Source organism: Carassius gibelio, chromosome A10, assembly GCF_023724105.1.
Source record: "Carassius gibelio isolate Cgi1373 ecotype wild population from Czech Republic chromosome A10, carGib1.2-hapl.c, whole genome shotgun sequence".
NCBI classification, from domain to species: Eukaryota; Metazoa; Chordata; class Actinopteri; order Cypriniformes; family Cyprinidae; genus Carassius; species Carassius gibelio.
Window position 1 is genome coordinate 9,215,489 of NC_068380.1, and position 25,434 is coordinate 9,240,922.

The following is a 25,434-nucleotide window of genomic DNA, read 5'->3' on the forward strand; positions in this document are numbered from 1 at the left end:
GTGTATGTTTATCCGACATGATCGTGTGTTCTCTGTGTGATGGTCGGTCCATGTGAACTCGTGAATTCAAATTAGGCTGCGCTTTATGCATTTGCCCAAAGTCATATTCATGTCATTTTCTCTGTGTGCTCTGTATGTAAAATGACACTCTCACCCATACAAACTCATAACACCGTTATACAACAATACAAAAACTCAAAAAGATGACAGACTCTTCTTAATTCATATATTCATACCTTTATATACAATTATGGCTTCATATAACAGCTGCAATTTTCTTTTTAAATTAAAATCAATTCTTCATCGCTGTTTACATTACAATATTAATAGGCACTTCCTCCATGTAGAACTAGTCTATAAAAGCATGTGGTTCTGACAAGGACTGTACGATGAGTGTATGTTTCTAATGTACAGTTGGCTACAGTGGGAATACATCTCCCATCTCAGTTACGGTAGGTCATGTCAGACAACATTAAAATCAGACAAAAATAAAAAATACAAAACTTCACTAACACATTTGAGGCAAATCCATCCATAAGGAAATTAGAGTCAAAACAAATAACATTTGTGATTATTAAATAAGACTAAATCAATGCTTTTTACATGTCAAAAGAATCAAACAAACAGACAAAAAAAAAAAAACATATTCAGAAACTCAAAGTCAGTGACACTTAATGATATGTAATTATATACAGATATTTGATAACAGACACAAACAAAACATACTTGATATTCATTCACGGTCTGAAATGACTACAAAATGCAGACTGTTGTTTTATATGTCAAAAATATATGCATATGTTTAAAATTCTTTATAATTTATAAAACCTTCATGGTACGCCTCACTGCTTAGACAGAAAATCTCACATTAGAAATCTCAAAGAATTAAATATTTTGTAGATGTTCATTTACAATGAATGTGTGTGTGTGCGCGCGCGTGCATGTACAATATTAAAACAGGAACAAAGAAAAATCTTAAATTACACCAAATTATAAAATTAATGTTCAAATATTTTAAGAGGCCTTTAGCCTGATGCCCTCAGACAGATGCAAAATGAGTCTTTAGTAAAGTGTAGCCTCCAGTGACCTTTTCTGAGAATTCTAGAATCTCCACATTGCTCATTTTAAATTTGTTACATTTTGCCATCATGGTTAACTGGGGAGGAGGAAGGTTAATAATATAAAAATGTTTTTAATACATAATTTTCCAAGATTAAAATTATTATTATTATTTTACAATTATGAATGTCTGAATCATGAATATCATGAAGTTTTCATGGGGCTATACTTTAAATTAAATAGCCTTTTAATATTTAGACTTTTTGCGGTTATCTTATGATGGTGAAACCACTCTGACATTTTATTTTTTAATTCATTAAAATAGATAAATAAATAAAATGGATTTTAAATCAGAAATCACATCAATCAAATGCCAGGTTGTAAGACAGAAAGGCACAAAGTACACATCATTGTGTACAATTAAAGAATTTCATCCAGCAGTTTGAGAAAATCTATGTTATATGTAAAGCAAACAAGGCCACGATAAAAATTTTTTCAGACATTAAAGGCTGGGAGGGGTTCTTAAAAGAGCATTTAAATCACCTGTAAGAAGCTTACAAATGTACAAATATAAACATTTCATTAACCATCCCATCAGTACAACAAAAATATACATCTCTGTACAAAACACATTCGTTCAGCACCCAGAAATGACAAAGATAACTGTAATGTACACTACACCAGACATTACACAGCACTCCAGTTAATATGCCACACACATCTGCCCTTAATTCATTTCAGTGGCATATAGTGCCAAACTGAAAGAGCAAAAAGACAAAAATATACAAAACATTCTCAAATGTCTGAGTGTTTGACATGACTATTTTTGATGAAACGTTCTGACTAACCGCAAGCAAAAAGAAGATTATGATGATTCCCGACAATCATGGAGTCTACTGGAACAATATACTGTAAATCAGTAAAAAAATATGACCATTCACTGGCCTCTGCTGATTGGCTGCAGAAGTTCTGACTGAGGTAAACAGATCATGTGGTGCATGCACACTCTTCAGAGAGAGAGAGAGAATAGAGAAAACGGTAATAGAAAACTAAAATGACATCGGTCATTTCAGTAATTTATCTATTTTATATGAGATATACAAAGTTGCAATTGTAAGAAGTTAAGTCAGAATTCTGAGAAATAAAATTGGGATTTATAGATATGCAGTCTGTAGGTGGTCATAGGCAATTCAGCTGACTACTTACTGTAGTCACAACTACAGGAAATAAAGTCCCAATGGTGAGAAATAAATTCAGAATCAGAAGAATTGTGAGATATATATTCACATCTACGAAAAATTGAGAGACAGTTGTGAGCAATTCAGAATTGGGAGAAATAAAATCAGAATTGCAAGATATTTATTTACAACTATGGGAAGTAGAGTCACAATTGTGAGAAATAAATTCAGAATTGGGAGAAATAAAATTGGAATTGTGAGATATGTATACTTATCTATAAAAAAGGCACAACTGTGAGAAGTAAAGACAGAATTTCTAGACAGACACAATAACGGGAAAAAAAATCTTCGCAATTATGCGGAGATGGGTTTCAATGATGCCAAAAATCTATTTGTGTATTTAACTTTTGTTTTACATTACATTTTCAATAATTGAGTCCTAGCAGATGGGAGGGAAACGTAAGGTTCAAATCTCTCTTGTATGTGCAGCCTTTTGGTATGACCTACAGCTTTCTGCTTATGTCTATGACATATTTACATATATATTCACCCACATTTGTTAGGATTAATTCATATCACATGATTATAAACATCCTGCTCACCAATCTGTATGTGTTTTGAGTTAATCGTGTGTTTATCCAGATACCCAGCTATGTGTGTTGGTCTTGACCCCGTGTGGGAAACCCTGCTGACTGCTCATGGGGTCGAAGTTGAAGTCCAGAGCATCCCCATCCATGAGCGTGTCGTGAAGGACGGTTTCCACATCACACTCCAGCTGCTCGATCGACATGTCATCTAAGTCACTGGGCAGCCGCTCCAGTGGGCTGTGATGGTGGTGAGGACCCGGTCCGTGCCTGTGGAAACCATTGGTGTAATTCGGCATCCCGACTTCGCCTCCACCTCTTCCCAGTTGGGTGTGATGAGGCAGGTGTGGTTGTAGCTTCATGTTACCGAGGCGAACAGGATGCCTGTGGGGCAAATGGGCACAGCCATTCATGCCCATTGCTGGCGAAGGCAACTGATGAAGCGAGCGTGGGTGCGCATGCAGGTGAGGATGCGTGATCATTTTGCCTCCCTGTCCCATTTGTCCTAGACTAGCATAGCTAGGTAGCACCCGTCGCCCTTCTCCAGACCCCAGTGAGTCTAAAGGCTGCATCATGTCCCCTCTCGGATCGGCATCTGCGCTCAGCAGCTCTTTGAGCAGCCCTGCAGCACAGTTGTACTGACTCACGAAGGGGCCGTAGCCTCCTGGTTGACTGTCCGATAAAGTCGGTATTGCAATTGGACTCAGTCCACCCACTCCGGCCTGTACATACATACTACACTTCCGGTAGTCCTGCTGGACTTGGGGTTGAGGACCCATACCGGGCGAGCTGTAAGACGGGTACCCAGGACTACCCTGCATCATGGGGGAAGACAGCGCAGTTTGGGCGTCTTGGCCGCCCTGGGTGTTGTTTTTGGGTGAGATGAGGTTGAGGTTGTCTAAGAGATTGTCCATCATCACGTTCTCGGAACCGTGGTGACCCGTCACTTCGGACAGGCTGGGGAGGGGGCCGCCCAGTTTGGTGCCTGGGTACCCGATGGGGACCTCACCGGGCTCATCCTCCTCGGGTAGGAAGGGTGAGTGACGGCCACTGAGCGTACTGGCATCAGAGCTGGCACGGGTGCGAAAGGTGGTCCAGGGTTCGAAGTCATCATTGCTGTGAGAGTTAGGGCTGCCGAGCCATTTTGGGTACTGAGAACCAGGACTGTTAGAACCACCATCCAGTCCACTCTGCAACGACATCTACAGATACAAAAGATGAGTTATGAAAACCAACTGTAACACATTACTGCTCAGATATATATTGTTGTAAGTCACTTTTACACCATGTCTACACTGGAAGTAGAACAACTATTGATCATCACAGAGTGTTCACTAATGCAAACCAATGAGATTTAAGTTTGAGGCCATTAATTATTTTTAAACTGAATTTGACTGGAAAAAAGAAGAAAAAAGTTTTTCTCTGTTTTAGAACAGAGAAGTAATTTTACACCACTAAAATTGTGCATAAAATGTTTTAATTATTATTTTAATATTAGTTTTTTTATTTATTATTTGTTTAAATTAGTAGTCCTGAGACCAGAACCATAACAAGTTAACCATGATAACAAGTGTTTTAGTTGAAAATATAGTTGAGGCATTGCAGTGTGCCACTTATACAGACAGAAAAATCAAAGACAAGATTTTTTTTAACAGTATTTAGAATTAAATAACTGATTGCAGAAGCCTTAAATTTAGTATTTTAAACCAATACACTGATGTTTTGGCACACAGTGAATCAACACCTAGTGGGCAAGCAGTGATTTTTCCCCCCAACTGACCTTTTTCTTGGCTGCTCGTCCGCGGCTCTTCGTGAACTTGCTGTTGTTGTCCATGGAAGTGGCTCTCCGGCGTGGAGACTTACCGCTCTTTCCCCCCTCAGGGTTCAGCATCCACCATGAGCTCTTCCCCGTTCCCTCATTCTGGACGCGCATGAAACGACTGTGCAAGGACAGATTGTGTCTGATTGAGTTCTGTCAGGGAGAGAGAGAGAGAACGAGATGAGAACATGAAAATCTGAGTATAGAAAACCAATCACAAAAGTAGAAATTACCTGCAATCATCCTAATCAATGTCATAATATCTTGCTTTTATGTTGTTAGACACTCAGTAGACCAAATATATAAAAAAACATATCAGATAAACCAGTCACATAAAAAAAGAAGTGACTTTTGATTGACAAAACAGCCAATATTTTTTATGTTACCAAATCACTTACACACAATCAGAGACAATCATATACAAGCAGCCTTTTCAGAGGCTTTTGACAATATGAAGCAGAGAATTAGCCAGTTAGCTGGCAGAGGAAAAGCTGTATTAGTCATGTCCTTTTTGGAGGCAAACACTGAACTCAACCTGAACACACACATCCTGCACTAATGATATTTTGTCTGCTTCAGTTTTCAATTCACATCCTGACCAGACCTACATCTACTAAGAACAGAGAAAATCATAGAACAATTTAAAAGTCTCAAATATTTTGCTAGCTTAACTCTAATCGTGATTCCTTTGGAGAAAAGTGATGTCATTCAGGCCTGAACTGCTCATTGGAGAGATGAAGAGGGAAAGAAAACGATACAGACTTTCAGAAGAGGATAAAGGTCAAACTGAAAATTGAAATCGAGAGTGATTGGTCATTTGTTTTGTGAGGTACTTTGGATGATCCCACGCTATCATAATTATTAAAGTGTAAAAATAACAGTGTTACCAGAGGTCATAACAAGAGTTATTTCACAATAAATAATGTTAAAAATAAAAGAGTAAATGTGACATTTATTAACGGTGTTGAGTGATGAATGCCTGATGATTGAAGTGTTTTCAAATTAAGTGAAGTTTTTTTGTAATGACAAATAACAAACATTAAAAATAATGTAAGTACATAATGACAAACGGCTATAATTACTCATTATTCCCTCAAAAATAGAAAAAAATAAATACATTTAATAGTTATTTGCGTTATTGATAGTAGTTGGCATCAGATATAAAAGTAAATTTGTGATATCCATCCTTATTCTACATTAGCATATAACTTGGACAAGAAGTCATGAGGCCTATAATAATATGAGGCCTGTTTTAGTATAATTCAAGTAATGTAGAAAAAAAGAAAAGAAGAAAGTTAGAAATTGCCACCATACACATAGGTCCACATGTAAAACACTTTGAATCTTTCTAAGGGTTATATTCTTATTCATTATGTGTCTCTAAAACATTCAAAAAGACCAAATCTTTTTGGGAAGACTTACTAAATCAACACTAGAAAGTTAAAGCAGTTTGAATGAATTGGTCCAAGCAAATAAAGTATTTATGCAATACTATTCTAAATAAAAATTTCAAGTGTCGCTTTACTTACGGGGTGAACTGACTGTTTCCTGTGTAACAGGAAGTAAATTGGTAGGAAGACGGAAAGCAGAGGCTCAAGCCTCAGAAGAAGGTCAACAGAAGGTCAACCTTTGACACTGAAGGTCATGACCAAACAGGTCAAGTTGAGGGAAATGCAGCTTCTACATCACAGAATCAGTGAAGAGAGCGCCCACATACTGTAGATTTGAACAGGGTGAATGAGCAAGTGTGCAGGGGGTCTGGAAACATTCTGGATCTTCTGTCTGACCCCTTTAACTAGCCCTACTAGGATAAGAATAATGAGGGAAAACAGAGTGGAAGAAAGGATGCTGAGTGAAAGGAAAAGGAAGAACTGGAGGAATAGAGATAAAATGAGAAAGAGGGGTACCAGTATGGAAAGTAAAGTGGTGAAGAAGGGAGGCAGTAAACATTGAGTCATGAAGGAGGAGTCTGTGTTGAGGTAGAGGCGGGGCATTGGAAATGTTTTCCTGCTGAGAGGAACGGGGTCGATGAGTTTGCTGTGTGTGTAGAGGAGGACAGACTCTCCAGTACTGCTGACAGACCCTTGCAAACAGACACAGAGAGAGTATTAACGTATGGGGCTGTCTGGCGTCTGTCTACACTGTAACAGAACCCACACAGCACACACAGAGAGAGAGAGAGAGAGAGAGAGAGAGAGAGAGAGAGAGAGAGACAGACAGACAGAAAAAAAAGAAATAATAGGGATGCCTGGATATTAAAATTCAGTCCAATATTAATAGTTGATAATCAATATGTTCAGGCCAATAACTGTTAAAACTGTTCTTATATTATTAAATTATAATATTATTAAAAATTATAATACAATAATATATTATACAAATTATAATATAATATATATAATTCTAATATATATAATTTTCATAGCTGTTGATATAAATTTTTTTGAAATATATATTCTGATATTATTTTTAATATCCAATTAAATGAATTTTTACTTTTCAAATTAATAAAAAAATTAAAATGCATGTTAAATGCTATCTAACTATTAATATGCAATGTTAAAATTTAATATAAACCCTAAACTAAAATTAAATTAAACTGTTATTTAATTTATGATTTAAGTTATCGTAGTTGATAGCAAAGGCCATGTAAAAGTTTTAATAACCATTATAGTACCATTATATTGTACATTACAAAGAAATATTGCACCATAATACCATATTCTTACATACTCTCATTAAAATAACATTCATGACCATAAAAAAGATTATACATTTATTTATAACAGATTATAAATAAATGTGCATTTTTCTAAAATGTTAAAGGTTTTACTAATTTGAAACAAGCTGTTTTTATAATCAGTAAAACATACTTTCACTAAACACTTAATTTATCAACTTCTGACTTTGCTGTACCAAAAACATAATTTGACAAAAGGTTGTCTCTTGAAACTCTACACTTCACTCCTCCTATATAGGATAAAAGAAAGAAAGAAAAAAAGAAAGAAAGAAAGGATATTATGAGTGTTCCAGTGTATCAGCAGATCACACACACAGTCACATTCAGAGCACATGCACACGAGGCCTGGCGGCAGGATATGAGTCACTACAGGAATGCAACGGAGAAGGTGTGACAGTTTTCTAATCAAAATGGTGATCAGATCACATCTTCAAAAAAAAAAAAGATTAAAAAAAGAATTACCCTAATGCCTGAATATTTTATAAGCTGAAGTGAGCTTTATAATGTAATGTAGACTACAGGAAGTGAGTAATAGCCAGTTTTGCATGAAATCTGCTCCCCGTAAACTCAGAAAAAGACTCTTTAGATTTCTACAAATATTAATAAACAGACACATCAGCACATCAGTTCAACTGTGTCACAGATGTCAATTCTAGATGCTGTAGAGACATAAATACAATTGATATTTGAGAGCTAAGGTAGATTTTCAGTAACAAATGAATATATATATATATATATATATATATATATATATATATATATATATATATATATATATATATATATATATATATATATATATATATATATAAAGTTATTTTGGAAGGATGTGGAAAAATTATAACAGAATTGTCATTTTGGGTGATTGAACCTAGTAATTCTGGTCTGAGATCAGTACATGGGACATCTACACATGGTGTGGGGCCTTCTCTACCCTTCTCTTATCACAGGTATGCAAGGTATTTCAAGGCTACAGAATGACCTTTGGTCTCAGATCTGGGATATCCCCAACTGATCCGAGGCAGTAAAGAAAAGTGTGAATTAAAATCCCCTTTGGGTAAGATCTGAGTCAACTGGAAGTTTGAGATGAAAAACTGTGGACCTATGCACCAATTTCTACAGAGATGGTGGGAAGTGTGCTAAGAGTTTGTGCAAATTGAAACTAATCTAATTTCAGGCTGTTACATAAAGGTTCATCAGTTCGTCAGTCAAACAGAATCAGATCCACATGCAACCATCATGAGAAAACATGTGCAGGGACATGCCACTCAAATTATATTGTGTTATAGTTATTTTTAATTAACACAAATAAATAAAATATTTTGATAAAAAAAACCACACACACAAACACACACACACACACACACACACACACACACACACACATATATATATTAGATTATAACATATTTAAGTTTAAAATAAATACAGTTATGAAATAAAAATATTAATTGAGTCCAGTGTCACAGTTTCTAAATCAAACCATCATCGTTAAAAATTACATTGCTGTAATTATTTGTTATCTAAAATAAAACTAAAATAAATAAATAAAATATATTTAATTAAACAATTTTTTTCATAATTAATTAATTTACAAAATCATAAACATAAACTGAATTCATTCAATGTCACAGTTCTGGCTCAAGGTCAGTATGACAAATTGGTAAACAGAAGTGAATTTTCTTGTAGTACCCAGGTGCAGTGGCAAATAAGTGTGTGTGATGCTAAAACGGGTGAGTGTGCATGTGTGAAAAACATATTTCTATTATAATCTTCAGATCTATCTCTTCAGAGATAGGTGCCAATAGGCTGTGCTGAAGGGGTCACTATGTAGTTGAGTGTGTGTATGTGCATACACGTGTGTGTGCGTCAGATCTCCTGAGGGATTTATAAACAAGTCCGAGAGACCCCATCTGCATCCTGTCTGACACCCCAGACAGCACACACACTGACTGCCACTCAATAACAAGCAGGCATAATTAATCAGCCATCACCTTCACAACGTACAACTCATCAACATAACCAAACCAACCCAAACTCACACATTATACAGTATGTGAACAAAGACAACAATGATTTTAAACAGATGACCTTAAAGGATTAGTTCACTTCCCGAATAAAAAATTCCCGATAATTTACTCTATGCCATCCAAAATGTTTATCTATTTCTGTCTTCAGCTGCAAAGAAATTAAGGTTTTTGTGAAAAACATTCCAGGATTTTTCTCCATATAATGGAATTAAATGGTGGCCAACAGACTGAAAAATCTTAATCTTAAAGTCAATCTGTTCACAATTATGAGATACATTGTGAAACACTGACACAATTAAAAGGTACACTCCACTATTTTTGAAAACAGGCTCATTTTCCAACTCCCCTGGAGTTAAACAGTTGAGTTTTTATCTCCGGGTCTGGCAGTAGCAATTTTAGCTTAGCATAGATCATTGAATCTGATTAGACCATTGGCATCTCACTCAAAAAATGACCAAATAGTTTCTATATTTTTCTATTTAAAACTTGACTCTGTAGTTACATCGTAGTTACAACTTTTCATTTTTTCCGTCGGTCTTAGTACACAATGTAACTACAGAAGAGTCTAGTTTTAAATAGAGAAAATATAAAAACTCTTTGGTCATTTTTAAGCGAGATGTTCATGGTCTAATCAGATTCAAATATCTATGCTAAGCTAAAACCATGATAAATCAAGATAAATCATGTGATGATCACATTGTCACAATAATGAGATATAAAGTTGCATGTAAGATTTTGAGATATTAACACTACGAAACATGAGACTCATAATTATGAAATAGAGTGAGACGAATGAGAGATATAAACTTGCAATCGTGAGATATGAAGACTTCCTTGATTTTGAGGTCTAGATATAGACACTTAAGGCTACTGTTTTATCAGTATTTGGGTTTGAAGAATGCGGCTGTGAGAGCAGAGCGGTCAACGCTTTATTCACTTGCTTTGTTACGGTAATAAGGGGAAGGCCTGCAGTGTAGACATGGTGTAAAATGCTCTACTGAGAACACATTCAAACATTGGCGCCAGTGGATTGGATAACTCCCACACAGCTGTTTGACTGGAACCAGTCAGCCGTGACGTCTTGACAACGAACACCAGTCCGAGTAAACAAGCAGCACTTCCAAAGACCAGGTGCGAACCGACAGTCAAGTGCCTGATGTTCACACATAAACATAACACATCACCTCCCTCTCTGCCATATGCACAGAAAGGAGTAAATGCACAGTTTGATACTGATGTCAAAGATTTTTTTTTTTCATTTGAGAAAATAAATGGCGAAATAGATGAGGAATGGGATCAGGACATGATGCAAGCTGGACTCAAACCTGCCAGGGTCCATGTGTGCACCAAGGCTCAATATGTCTGGTAACTAGGCATATATATATATATATATATATATATATATATATATATATATATATACACATAAACAGATAAACCATGACTAAAATACATGTCAAAAAGAGATTTTTCCGAGTTCTGATTGAGACAATGGTGTCAGTGGGTGAGATTTCAGTGAGAAGAGATAAACACAAGTGGAATGTACAAGTTCAACAGAGAACGGCAAGAGGTCCTCAGAGATAAGCTGTGACAAGAGACTTCAATGGGCTAACCACTTCCTCCTGCGCACATCCGCTTTATCTCTCTCTCACTCTGTCTCCTTCATTGTAAATATTTACCACTGAAGTGAAAAAGAAGAGACTTAAAACATTTATGTGTTAGGGAACCTGTTATGAATGAAAAACTTAGATAAGTACTTTTAGTATTCTATATATATGTATATACATATGTGCAGCATTATTCTGAGAGTTCATCATTTTTCCTTTTTATTCAGCAGAACTTGGGGAACTATTCTTTTAGCTTTTTTAGAAGTCTTTTCAGTATTAAATTATGGTTCGTGACATGCTCCAGACAGTTTAGATACAGGCTTAACTGATACCCTTTGAAGTGGGGTAAGGTGACCACTTTGACTAGCAACTACCCATAACCCTCTAGGTGCCACATAGCAGAGTATTAAAAACCAATTAGAGCTCCTTTAGCAACCACATACTGTAGGCAACCACTCTCACCAGTCACCATACCTTAGGAGGTGAGATTCTCTTGGGCTAATATCCCTCCATGTGCAAAAATGTAGCTATACTGTCTTTCAGTTATTTTAAGTTATGTTTTAATTATACTAAAATCTACAATTTAATAATAAATACAATATTAAAATTGATAAAAACATTTTTTAAAAAAAAATAATATATATATATATATATATATATATATATATATATATATATATATATATATATATTCCTGTAGCTCAATTGGTAGAGCATTTAGATATCAAGCGCAAGGTTGGGGGTTCGATTCCCCGTGAACACATGATTGGTTAAAATTGATAGCCTGAATGCACTGTAAGTCGCTTTGGATAAAAGAGTCTGCTAAATGCATATATTTAATTGACATTTTTTAATTTAATTTAAATTTAATATAAAAAACGACAACAAATTAATTACTATAATTACGTGATCTTTTTCAATAGAGACAATTAATTGCATATTTATTTAATTATAAACAAACTGAATTCAATATCAGACCTCAAACAGATTTCAGACCTTACAGTGACGCCTACAGAAAAGCAGTAGCACTGTAATCTGGAGTAGATTCTTACAGTAACAAGTTAGCACCTCGATTTAAAAAAAGCACCTGCACTTCTGAAGAAATCTTCAGCTAGATTAAAGACGCAGGCTGCACTTTACCTTCATTTCATGTGGTCGCAGAGAGGAGGGACAGGAAAACATGACGAACGCAATGAGATGTACATAAACGTACACACGGTTCCTTTGCATGCTAAGGACTGTAATCTACCTGCTACTGCTGTAAAGAATAACACGATCCTGCTCATGCCTACTGTTAGGGATAAACGCATAAACTGCAAAAAGCCCTAATCTTGCTTGTTCAAAGTCTGTTTTCTTTTCTTTTTTCTTTTGGTTAGTAGTTAGAAAACATATGCACATGTGAGTGTGTGTGTATTAATGTGCATACTGGCAGCAGGGTTATTTTAAAAGCGTGAAACAGAGACAGAAGGATAAAGTGAGAACTTGAGAGAGAGAGAGGCCCGTTGCCCTCCTTGGCCCATCCGTTCAGGAAAAGCTGCGTGAAGCTGATAGGAGCCCCGTCTGCCCTCCCGCTCTGCCAGACCACAGGGCTCCGCGCGGGCACAGACCAGACACACACAGGGGCCGCCAATGGGACCTTTGGGGAGTAATACAAAACCTTCCCTATGATGTAGCGAAGAGACACAGTGCCAAACACCTTTGATAAGAGGAATGCTCCTCTGTGTCGTCTGACATGTGAAAAGAGTCCCTGATTGCATTATTGTTTATCAGTCAGTCACCGTAACGGGTAAATGACATTTTTGCAGCTATAAGCAACAATACTAAGTAGTCCGACTGTGAAAAATGACTGATTAACTGTAGTTCCAAATAAAACTAAGCCGTTTAGCACTTTGAACTCTTTAATCTTGCCCAAAGCCTTTTTATTGCCAAGACGTTGCTCTTTTACATTTTGGTGTCATCAGTTATGGCAGTATCAACTTTGTCTTGGAAGTTCTGAATAAAAAAATATATATATATCTTAAGCACACCAAGAATGCATTTATTTGATAAAAAATACGGTAAAAAAAGTAATATCGTGAAATATTATTGCGATTTACGACAACAACTTTATTTACAAAATAATTTACAAAACTTATTTTTAGATATATGTGATGGCAAAGTTGAAATCATTCTAATATGCCGATTTAATACTCAAGAATCATTTTTGACCCAAACTTTTGAACGTTAGTGTATATAACGTTAGTAGTAAGTTATGAGCAATAAAACTAATTTGCCTGTTTTGAATGCTGGTCATACACTAGAGTAACTAGCAGGACTTTGAATCTCAGACTTTTGATTGCAGATGTGTGAGACTTTCTAAAGAAACGTGGGATTTCTAAAGTCTGAAGAGTCAAAAGTCTCTCTTTGCCCTCAATACTAAGAAAACACCAGCAAAATTAGAGCTCTTTTTTGTGATTTTTGTTGCCTGTGAGGAGCTTTTTGTGGTTACACACATCTATTTCACTCAAAAATGTTCACACACATGTGCACAGGGACAAAGAGGGCAGGAGGTCATAGTCATTTCGACACCCACTGAGGTTTATCATGCTTTTCTAACTGCTTTCCAGACCCCACCCAATCAATCCAGTCCCACCTTTATGAACTAACTCTCATACACACGAGCAGACACCTGGGTTGAACTCAGATTTGTAGTTTCATCATTTCATGTGGTCTCTCCAGGGAGGGGCAGGCAAGGCAGAGATAACTAAAAAGCATGTATGGGAACAGCATGAATTAAAACACACATTCTCTCTCTCTCTCTCTCTCTCACACACACACACATTTTGAAGGTGATTCAGTTCTTCTGTTGAGTGAAATGAAAATGAAATGTTTTATAATAGATCACAATGTGACATTTCAAATGAATAATATGTGCCTTTTAAAGAAATGTGTGTGTGTGTGTGTGTGTGTTTTGGGGGGCTGTGAAACCAGAGGAGCCTGCTGCAGCCTCTTTTTTTCATTCCGCTTTAATAACAGGGTGACTCGACATGAACTTTGTCACTCACTAAATGAGTTTGACTGTTCATTTCACCCTTTTAGGACTTAAGACTTTTCAATTTCTTTTTAAGTTCTCTCACATCTGGCTCAGGGTCAATCAGAAAGACAGAGACTGAATAAATGTTTGGCACACTTTCCTTAAAACGTACACGGGAGAAAGCTGGTTTGTACTAGTAAAGGCACTCAAGGTCTGAGATCGAGTACTTGTTGTATTAAAGAGAGCTGACCTTAAAACAAAAATGTGTGATCATCATTTACCCACCCTAATCATGTGGTTCCAAAAGCAAGCCTTATCTATTCTCTTTCATCTCTGGCTTTTTTTTCACGCAAACTGAAGAAGCGTGCGCAAACACACAATCTCGCTCTCTCTCACACACACACACAAACACACATTCTCCTCTTTATACTGGATTTCCCGCATCAGCAAATGTCCACTCACTTCCTTTGACCGTCATGGTGAATGAAAAATGACTTTGAGAAATTCTGAAGTTGGTTTATTCTGCCACTTGTACATCTATCTTGAGAAAATAGAGACGTACTGTGCGTTAATCTGTGGCAGTGCCAGTTGACATACTGCACGTGTAGTAACTGTTAATTTCTTCCAGTAAGGCGCCACGCATTGAGGGTCTTTCTGCCCACCGGTATCCAGTGAGCAACAGCTTCCCCTGAGAAATAAAGCAAGCGAAAAACGGAACCGAGGGACCCCCTTCTGAGGGAACACCCTTTCAAGACAAGCACCTGGCCTTGTGTGCATGAATCGGAGCAAACATGCTTTTGTGGGTGTGTGCATTTGTGTGTTTGTTATGAGTGCATGTTTGCACGTGTACGTGTGTGTGTGTGTTACAGGATGCAGAGCCCGCCCCCCCCTCAACTAGCCCCCAGAGGATTGCAGGGGCGTGTGTGTTATTGTGAGACAGTGTTAAGAATAACACACCTCCTGTCCCTCCCCTGCTATTTCTTGCTCGGTCTATCATTCTCCTCAACCATACAAAAAAAATCATAAATTTAAAATATTTAAAGACAACTTTAGCTAAAACAAGTGAAAAAATTAACTTATTTAATAAAAAAAAAAAAAATGATTTAGTTTTTATTAAAAGAAAAGCTGATCAGTTGCGGTTTTGATACGATTGCTAATTTCTCATCATCAAGATATTTGATAAATTATCTACCTCAGGCGAGTGTTTTTATGCAAATTCTGAAAATCGCATCTTTGTTTTTACATTTTAATGTGATATCCCTGAATTCACAAACAAATTAAATACATTTTCCACTTCATGTTTTTTAGCATTATGCATTTCACAGTTAAAATTTCTATGCATCATCAAATGTTTATGGCACTGGTGAAGTCATAAGACCACTGAACCAGTCCAGTGTTACTATTAACTAAAATTAAAACTTAAACTACTAAAAATAATTTTAAGAAATTGAAACAGACTTCGATGAAAACACAAAACAAAAGCCAATTAGAAAAAATTATATAAGTTGGAGGTATATAATACTAAAACTAATACTGCAATAAAAATTGTATTGAAATTAAATGCAATGAATAACATTTTTTTTTTTTAAAGTTACTGAAACAAACTACAATTAAAATAAAAGATAATTCTAAATATTAATAAATAATATTATATAAATAATAGTGATTATTGTCCGATTCTGGTCAGTGGATGATCAATCCGCTTTCCTGGCCACTTTAACAGATTTCCTCTTCTGCTGATGTAACCAAGAACAAGTAGGTGGGGTAAAGTAATATAACCAGTAATATCACAGTCTAACATTCATGATTCAATCAAATGCTGAAAGGATAAATTGAGACGAGTCCTATAATACCTCCATATATCTCCACAGAACATCACATCCACAAAGATCTACTCATTTTCAATGCTATCTGTCTTCAGTATTTATGTCGATTAATTTTATAATGCTTTCAGCAAAAAAATAAGTGTAAGACTCTTAGCTCTGTATTTACATCTAATCCTTAGAATTGCACAGATTTCCCAACACAATTATTGCAAGAAACATGAATAAAGCTCACAAAAATCTGCGCAGCCCTACTCATGCCATGTTTTTAATGCCGAGCAAAGGATTCTGCCTCCTTTTATTCCCAGTCTAATATTTGAGTTTTATAAAATTTGATTTAGTGGGAGTTAGCGTCATCATTAATTTCCATGTGCTTTAATAGGATTGCAAAACTGCTTTATATTGTACAGCACAGTCACGTATGAATTCTGGAATAAACCAGACAGACTGAAGACGGGTTTTGTTGTCCAACTCTGGTACCCCATCTCCCAGGTGAGACAGTATGTGTTTTTTTCAGCAGAGAGAATGTCGCTATTTTCCAGCCACTCAGCAGGAAACGCATCATCACTCATTGTGGGAGACGTGTGCACTGTTTTCACAGGAAAGTGCAAAAATAACCTCAAGCCAAAGGTTCCACCGGGGCCACTGGACTCAACATGACTAAGGTTCAGGAGTGGCTGAAGTTTTACACTGAAGGAAAAGGATATCACTGCTCTCAGCAGGGGCCAGAGAAAAGGGCTAAGTTTGATTTAGCCATGGTTTTAAAGAGATTCTTTTGGGGCAACAGATATTAGTTTGATAGCAGGCATAGGTGGGAGCAAAAAAACATTTTTATTTATTTTTATTTATTTTTGCCAATGAAAATTGAATTGAGCAAATGTACATGCTATAATATAATTATGAATAAATAAAATGAATTTTACATATTTAATTATTTTACATATTTATTATCAAACTTCTGATAATAAAAAAAAAAAAACTACAGGATACTCAAGTCAAGAAATACATTTTCTATACTAAAAAGTAGGCTATATATTTCTACTAATGATGTGCTATTTATTGAAATTGAAACATTAGAAACAGAAGAGCATGTGCAGGCATTCTCGGAGCATGATTTACACACACGGGAAGGACGTGGATTCTAATCAATGCTGAGAATGATTAGTGGTAGGAAATGGGGAAGTCATTCATCAGTGTTTTCTCAGAGAGAGCGGCTCTGTTACAGAGACACTGATGCGCAGCAGCAGTGAACAACGGAGATGTCAGTGGCCCTTGTTAAGAAGAGCGGGATATCAGAGGGAAAGGAAAGCTCAGAGTTACACAAAACGATGCTTTAACATGCTTGTTTTGTAGCTTAAAAGGGATAGTTCACCCAAAAAAGAAAATTCGGTCATCATTTACTCACCCGTTTAACTTTATTTCTTCTATGAAACACATTCTGAATAATCATGAACATAATCTAATCGAAACTTGATTAATGAAGTCCAAATGAAACATTGATTCAACACTGAATCAATGCTGTTTCAAATGTCAGCAATCTCACATTCTTTCTGATGTTGTCTTAGTACTCAAAAATTGAAAGACATGGGGGGGGGGGATGGGTGAGGAATAACTGTTAAGTGGGACAATATGCTATCAGAAACAATGTTGATGTAAGTGGTTCAAATTAACTTCACTATGTATTCTTGTGGCATGCAGAGGAAATGTTTTAAGGAACGCGCAGATGGAAATGAGAGCAGTGCTCAGGAATGGAGGATGTTTGATGCTCTCCCCTAGTAACCCCCTTTCCCTTTCCCTTCCTTTCCATTCGTCCTCCTCCTTCTCTCCTTTCCCTCTCTCCACAATTCTGACGAGTCGTTGTCACCTCCTGTGATTGTGCAGTAGGGCTAGAGTACAGTGGGGCCTGCAAAATACCCTCCGCTGCCTTTTAGTGATCCCAGATGTCTCTGAACTCTCTGGGATTTAGCAAGAGGACTCCTACAAGTGAGACTTTTTAGATAGAAATGGGATCAAAGATCATGCATGCTTCATAGGGTATAGATATAGGAGGTCTGCATTTAATAACAATGCAGACCTCCCATGGCACCTCCACTATATACATGGCGTCAGCCAGATGTGTTCCTCTATATGACAGATCTGACAACGAGATGTGGAGGTTACCACCGCCTGGATGTTGTTGACCTTTTGAAGAGACACAATTTGAAAGATGAGCTGTCCTGAACAACCTAAACCTGGCATGCTGTATCTTTGCACCTTCCAGTGTTTTCATATATTTATCTAAATCGAGAAGAATTATTATCAATAATGAATAAAGAAATCATTTTCAACAATTAACCACCTGGCAATAATTGATAACAACTGAATACCAAATCAGCATATTAGAGTGATTTTTGAAGGATTGTGTAACACTGAAAACTGGAATAATGGCTGCTGAAATTTCAGCGTTGCCTTTATAGGAATAAATTACATTTTAAAATCTACTCAAATATAAAAGTATTACTGTTTTTACTGTAGTTTTTATCAAATAAATGCAGCCTGCAGGAATAAAAAAATAAAAAAAATAATAATTTCTGGACCCAAACTTTTGAAAATAGGCAAAAAGAGGTTGAGAGACATGTTTTGTATTTTTGTGGTAGGTAAAATCTCAGTGAGGTCTGATTTCTTGTGGTGTGGCTTTGACAATAAAACAAATGTATTATTGTCTTGCGTTCTGGAATAATTAGTTGGCATGCCTTCAGCTCAGATGAGTCCAGGGAATTTTTCCAGCTAAAATGCATGTGTCTTTCCGTAGCAAGTGCAAACAAGTTTTTAAGGAATGCCGCTGGCAAGTTAAAGGGTAAATTCCTCTCTATCTTATACCTATTTCTGTGTCTTCATCATGAAAGACAGTCTAGGCTTCCATGGTTCATTCTTATCTAGGAATGCTACACCTTAATGCAATTCAATGAAAATCATTTCAATTCAAATTTAGTTTTCCGCTATAGATGTGATTTGGCCTTGGGACACCCATTCAAATAAATCAGCTTTACAAATTCCACATATTTCAATTTACCTATACAGTTACCTTTAATTCAGTCCAAATCCAATCATACATTACCATCAATTTGACCAATTTTACCACAATAAAACAATTCTGTAACTGAAACTGTTCCCACTCAAAAATGAACAGCCTTTTTACATTTTTTTTATAAATCTTTTTATGCTATATTATTACCAAATCTTGGATTCAGTCTTTCATTTCAATCTTTTTTTAACTTTCTTTAAATTAGGTGTTGTTTTTCGTTTTGGAACTGATTGGCCTCATTGATCTGATCATATAGTTTTTTGTGTGTGAAAAAGCATTAATTGCAGATGATTTGGACAATGTTTTGGCAATTTGGCAAAGTTCAGGCTAATGAGGCCTACAACCAATCAGATCAAAACAGAAAAAACAAAACCTGTGCTAACTGAAAGAAAACAAGTCGATAAGGATTGAAGATTGAATCTAATATTTAGTAATAACATACAGTACCATAATGAGAAATCTAGTATATTTTATAGGCTGGACATAGTCCAATGCAATAACAATGACTAGCATTTTCAGAAAAAAAGAAAAACCTATCCGGTTCAAGATAACTGTAACAGTATGAGGGTTAACAGTAAATCATTATTCACTATTATTTTGGATGACAACAATGAACGTGAAAAGTTATTTCATTATGTACATGAATTGTAATCATAAGTAACTACATTACATTCTTTTTCTGCATTTGGCATTGACATCCGGTTGTCATCATTTGACATTTCAGTTTGGGGACTTTTACCCTGATATCTGATGTATTCAGAGGGTTTATCATTTTGTCACGCTACTGTCCCATGCCTGCACACTGATGAACATCTAGATTAAAAGCCACAGGTACCCACAGAGCCAAAGTCTGCACCAACTCGCAGAGCCACAGTGATGAAGTCTTTCATCGGTCTGTGGCACGGTGGAGCAGCACTGCATGTGCTTTCATTTCATTTTCAACTCTTTCCTCTCTTTCGCTTTGAGTGTGCGTAAAAGCAGAATGTCCCTCAATTTTGCTGCACCTTGCACAATGCTAATTACACAGTACTCGTGTTACGCAGATCAGGTATCATCTTCAAACCACAAACTTCAACTTCTGCACGCTTCACCTGTACGTACTGACTTTTATCTGTCAAATACATTCTGAGAAACGGCCCCAGAGTTCACAGACTGAATAAGATAAAAGGTTCAATTCTAGAATTTGGATTTTAAAACTACCTAATGCACACTTAAAATCCACATACGGGTCAAAAGTGACTGTAGTTTTGGAGAATCAGTGGCCAGTACGCCTACACTCGAAACTTACTGAACGACAAACTGGGATACAAATTGGTATCTGCTCAAGATAAGCTTGAACAAATATTGTGTGTGCCTTGAAATAGCCTGAAAACACTAACGTACAAATGTATGGCTTGCATGTTTGTGCATGTGAGAGTGTTAGTGGGTGAGGTGAAAGCCTATGGTGAACGTCAAAGCATGTAGAGGTAACAGGGTTCATTTGCCGTAAGTAGGGCTCAGAGTTAAACATTTTTCAAAAGCTTGAGAAAAAGGGAGAAGTGAGAAAGCTTGTTTTTTTTTTTTCTAAAATAACTAAATGAACACCACATAAGTTCATTTATTAATTCAGGTGAGTAACTGTTAGTGCCGTTAATAACATTATGAATGGAATTCTAATAGAAAAAAAGGCAATAAAACGATATGAATGATAAAGAGTCTGTTGAATTACACAAGATGAGCTAGAGTAAGGCTCCACACAAGATTGTATCACTATACCACAGACATAGTAATACATATCTAGCTTTGGGTGCACACTGCCAAGGCTCTGAAACAGAAAGTGCATGCCATTTTTACAGTAGTCATGGTGCTTATGAGGGCACATGGGAATAACAAAACTGACCCACATTGAATTCTACCTGTATGCATGTTTGTTTGACTACTCAAGGCGCATAAACAATGGTGTGCATATTTAAAGACACAGGAGAGTTATGAAACAACATACTGCATGCCAAAACCTCATAAAATGAGTATAAACACTATTCACATTACTTCACTTTGACTTAAAGGGAATGAGTATGGACTCCCATTACATGTTCCACAAACTTGGTAGCATGACCTTTAAATTCTGACCTCTGAACCCCGGAGACATTTGAACCACAGGGTAGCATTTTTCACTTCAACCTCCTTGACTTTTATCTAGCAGCTACACCTAAATTTCAAGGCTTAAAAAAAAAAAAAAAAACTATAGCGAACTAAACAAAAGTGATCAGTTTGCACACAGTTCTAGCTTTGATTCAGTTATGATTCTGAATCTTAAACAAACAAAACTCCAGCGATAAGCAATCTGTCCACAATGAAACTGATGTGGCCCAAAAGGCACGATAACAGCCAATTAGAACACATTTGATGTGGAACAGGGTTTTGGACCAATAAGATTCTGAAGTGTAAAGAACAATTCAGCATTACACTACAAAACCAGCCAACCAATAAAAAAAAATAACTGGTTATCATAACTGGTTATCATAAAAACTCTTTTGTACATGGTGGAAGTTTCAGATTAAAAGCAAAGACAGTATGTCTTCCATTAACAGACATTTGCATTCAGTTTTTAGAAGTGAAGTGACGTGACATTCAGGCAAGTATGGTGACCCATACTCAGAATTCGTGCTCTGCATTTAACCCATCCAAAGTGCACACACACAGAGCAGTGAACACACGCACACTGTGAACACACACCCGGAGCAGTGGGCAGCCATTTATGCTGTGGCGCCTGGGCAGCAGTTGGGGGTTTGATGCCTTGCTCAATGGCACCTAAGTCATGGTATTGAAGGTGGAGAAAGCACTGAACATGCACTCCCCCCACCTACAATTCCTGCCGGCCCGAGACTCGAACTCACAACCCTTCGATTACAAGTCCAACTCTCTAACCATTAGGCCACGACTTATGTCTTTCAAACTTAAGCATAATATGTCACCATGTTAAATGTATCCAGCTGGCTAACACAGTTTCAAGAATAATTTGTGGTGTCTTGCAAGCATCAGTTTGAAAGGGTTGAAAATCATAAAGAAATCCCATTATGACATCATTTTCCAGCAAAAGTGGGTTTATGAATTTATAGCTGTAATGAAGTTACGTCATAGTTGCATCATTTTCAGCTATTACTGTTAATTTAAAAACAAATAAATTATTTGTTGCAGCTTGCAAATATATATGAATATATATTTATTTTTTTATATGAATTATAGACTGGAATCGACAGGGACAGGAAGCAGAATACTGTTGTATTGTCTCAGGTATGTAGACAGTATGATGATAAAGAACAGTCCAACCCCTACAAACATCCTACGAGTGACTGGAATGCTGAAACTCTGATGTCACGGGTGAAGGAGTCCAGACAAAGTTCTGCTGTGGCGTGTACAGCCGATGGTGGTGAGGAGGGGGGCGGACCACGCCATTCAGGTAAATGTGTCTCCCTGTAATGACAGGTAATCCTGCCAGTATTTTTAGCTCAGTCTTGGGAGGAGGCCCTGACATGTGTGACTGCAAGGATTTGTATTTCCATTTACGCACCGAGCAAGCAAAGAAACAAAAGTGGCTTGTATGGAGGGGTGAATCAGAGACAGGAACAAGTGTTCTTATAGAGATAAATGACAGGTTGACAAAGACCCTTTCAACATTAAAACACTCTCTGTTTGCTCCACCTCACTCGTGGCAGCCTTAAAGGACTCATGATAGTTGGTTTTAGTCATCAGGAACCTCAAAGCACCTCAGGAGCTTTAGAAATGTGTCGTCAGATCACAAGACTTACTACATACCTCTGCATATGTCACATGACTACAACCTATGAAAATGACCACAGTTCAGTCACACAACAAGATAAATAGCAGTAGTTTACACACAAAAAGTAGAAACTTTAAAGGCTTTACTCTTTTCATTATATTTCACACAAAGTTGTCGTATGACATAAGCATAGACTTGGAATAATATAGTGCACAAGATGTATGGACCACCTTTTAACAACGGTTTTGCATCCTTTTTGAAGCTTGAAAAATGTAGTACCAGCATGCAAAACAAATTTTCTATCTTCACAGAAGAGAAAAAGTAATACAGGTTTGGAGTGACATGAGGGCAAGTAAAATTGTATTTAACCCTCTTTCTACATCAGGCTGATGAAAGAAAGCCAATCCACATCTTCTTCTGTCAAGGATATTAAACGATTAAACTGATCTGGCATCAGCAAATGCGCAGCTGATACTGGGTTGTTATGCATTCTTCTGAACACTGTGAGCTCAGGTCCCTCCTCTTTTGAGCCTTAAATTCCAGAACAAACCGCATGTTTGAACCAAACCATAACAAATCCACAACTGCACTTTAGAAGGATAATTGTTACTGTCATATGTTACGCTGCATTAAAAAAAGCCACCTAAACATGTGCTTCATGTGGTAACACAAAAAGTAGTTCGTCAGGAACAACAGTCAAGTCTAAAGCATTTAATTTAATTCAATTCACAAGCTCTAAGATATAAGAGATATATGGTGGGACTGACAGTTGTGGGTGACTGAAGGGGTGGGCTAGAACATGATTGGTGAAGTTTGCCTACATTAGGTTACCAACAAAAATTAGCATACAGGCATGTAATTAGGTCAGGTAAAAAGGTCATTTAGGAGGAAATACACTGCCTAAATAAATCATAAATAGTGTTTCTTGATTTGGTTAGATTTATACTAGAAATGATGAAAAATAAAGATATATTTAAAATAATAATAATAATAATAATGTCCTACACATTCAATTAATTCTCTTTTAAGGAAGTTTAAGTATTTTTACTGGAAATACAGATGAAAATATTGAAGAAAATGTGCGTATAAGCTTAAAATCTGTCAGATATGAATTGCTCTTTTAGCTTAAAACTGCATACATTTAAGTGTAGAAATACATCCATCATTTAGCTTATTGCGAATCACATGCCTTATTTTCCTATATATATATTTCCCTATATATATATATAAATTATTGAGTTTCTGATGTTATAATAAATTTTAAATCATTATTTTATGGACACATTAAGGGATGCTTTCAGTGTGCAAAAATACTTAGATTACATTTATTTTATTTTTATTTTTTTTACCAGTATGTGTGTTACCTGGGAATTGAAACCCACAACCTCTTGCACTAATAACGCGATGCTCTACCACTGAGCCACAGGATACTTCTACAACAAATACTGTTTAAATACACTAACATACAGTGTGCGTAATTGGAACCTATAATGCTACTTTTAATAGGACTTGTGCTTGGCCTTGGAGAGCCATTACCTTCCAGCCCGCTGAACTGTTGCTGTCGCCCTTATCTTTGAAGTAAGGGACGCTCTTCACCATCCACTCGTAGATCTGAGACAGGGTGAGCCGCTTCTCAGGGGAGCTCTCGATCGCCTTGGTGATGAGGTCAGCGTAAGACATATTCCCCCACGCGTTCCTGCGAGACGAGCTGCTCTTCCTCTGGGCCGATACAGGGCTGGAGCTGCTGGCAGGGGCGGGGAGCGGCGGCACCTGTTGCGGGTGAGTCAGCTGGGGATTCGGCTGCTGGGGATGAACGCAGTTGTCCTGGCAGTGGAAGTCGTTCAAAAGGACGGGTTTCTCCTCCGGGTAGTCCTCGGTCTCTTCTAGTAAACTTAGGCTGTTGATAAAGTCCACAACGCTTTGCTCCGGCTTGACGGACGGTGCCGGGGAGGACGTGTTCGAGCTCCCCGGCTCGCTAGATTCAGGTCGGTGCAGTGGCCAGGTGCATGATCGCGGTCGGGAGAGAGGCTCGAAATCCGGGTCGATGTCAACCAGCTGTTGCTGCGGTTCTGCCATAACAAAATTAAAGCCAAAGTCCTTAAACAGAGGAGAAGTGAATGAAGATTTAGTTTAGTATGCCAACACTAACAATCGCACATGATCAGGGCCGATGGTCGTAAATGAAATGACTGTTATGATGAAGCGCTCTCAGGGTGTAGCATGTTTTAGAGTAGAGTGAGCTGGCCACGCCCACAGCCGGAGTGACAGCCTGGACAGCCAATCACAAGCGCGTGTTCAAAAGATAAATAGAGATTGCGTTTGCATAACACACGCTACTACAGTTTATCACTTTTTATGGCAAGCTCATTTCACAATCACCCCCCCCACCGAAAAGTCTTTCACTTTTTAGTATTAATCACTTATATCTTTTTATCACATTCATATGTGACTAATAGCATTTATTTTCAAGTTCACTAGTAGTAATTATTCCTAGTGACTAGTTACCTTTCAGTTAGTCACTATTATTTAAAGTAAGAGACAAAAGTATCTATCCCTGTTAGGGACGTTTTCATGTCACTAGTTTACAGTCCATAACTTCTTTTGTTTAAAAATGATCCAAAATAAATTTTTGAGCAAGTACATAACTAGCCAATGTTAAAAACTATTGCCTTACCCTAGCTCATTCACACTGTAAGCTTGTAATAAAGTTTTCTAATTTGAGTGGTACTGGTAAGTTTTCGATACAGAAAGATCGAA

The 25,434-nt window shown here is 36.9% G+C and overlaps 1 protein-coding gene across 1 annotated transcript; it reads right to left on the reverse strand.

Moving 5' to 3' along the window:
• Positions 1-221: 221 nt before the first annotated feature.
• On the reverse strand, positions 222-24,914 carry LOC128021100 (forkhead box protein O1-B). Its single transcript, XM_052608032.1, has 3 exons — positions 24,214-24,914; positions 4,602-4,793; positions 222-4,023 (listed from the first exon to the last, which is right to left on the reverse strand). Exons 1-3 carry the CDS (start codon positions 24,751-24,753, stop codon positions 2,872-2,874), a joined length of 1,884 nt encoding a protein of 627 aa, XP_052463992.1. The 5' UTR covers positions 24,754-24,914; the 3' UTR covers positions 222-2,871.
• Between the last annotated feature and the right edge of the window lie 520 nt (positions 24,915-25,434).

What these genes read in the sequence shown, in the direction of transcription:
- LOC128021100 (XM_052608032.1), bottom strand. Translation starts at nt 24,753, where the DNA reads ATGGCAGAACCGCAGCAACAGCTGGTTGACATCGACCCGGATTTCGAG. An exon ending in ACAGTTCAGCGGGCTGGAAG is followed by an intron (nt 4,794 to 24,213) that starts GTAATGGCTCTC and finishes TCTCCCTGACAG; the next exon opens with AACTCAATCAGACACAATCT. An exon ending in GACGAGCAGCCAAGAAAAAG is followed by an intron (nt 4,024 to 4,601) that starts GTCAGTTGGGGG and finishes TTGTATCTGTAG; the next exon opens with ATGTCGTTGCAGAGTGGACT.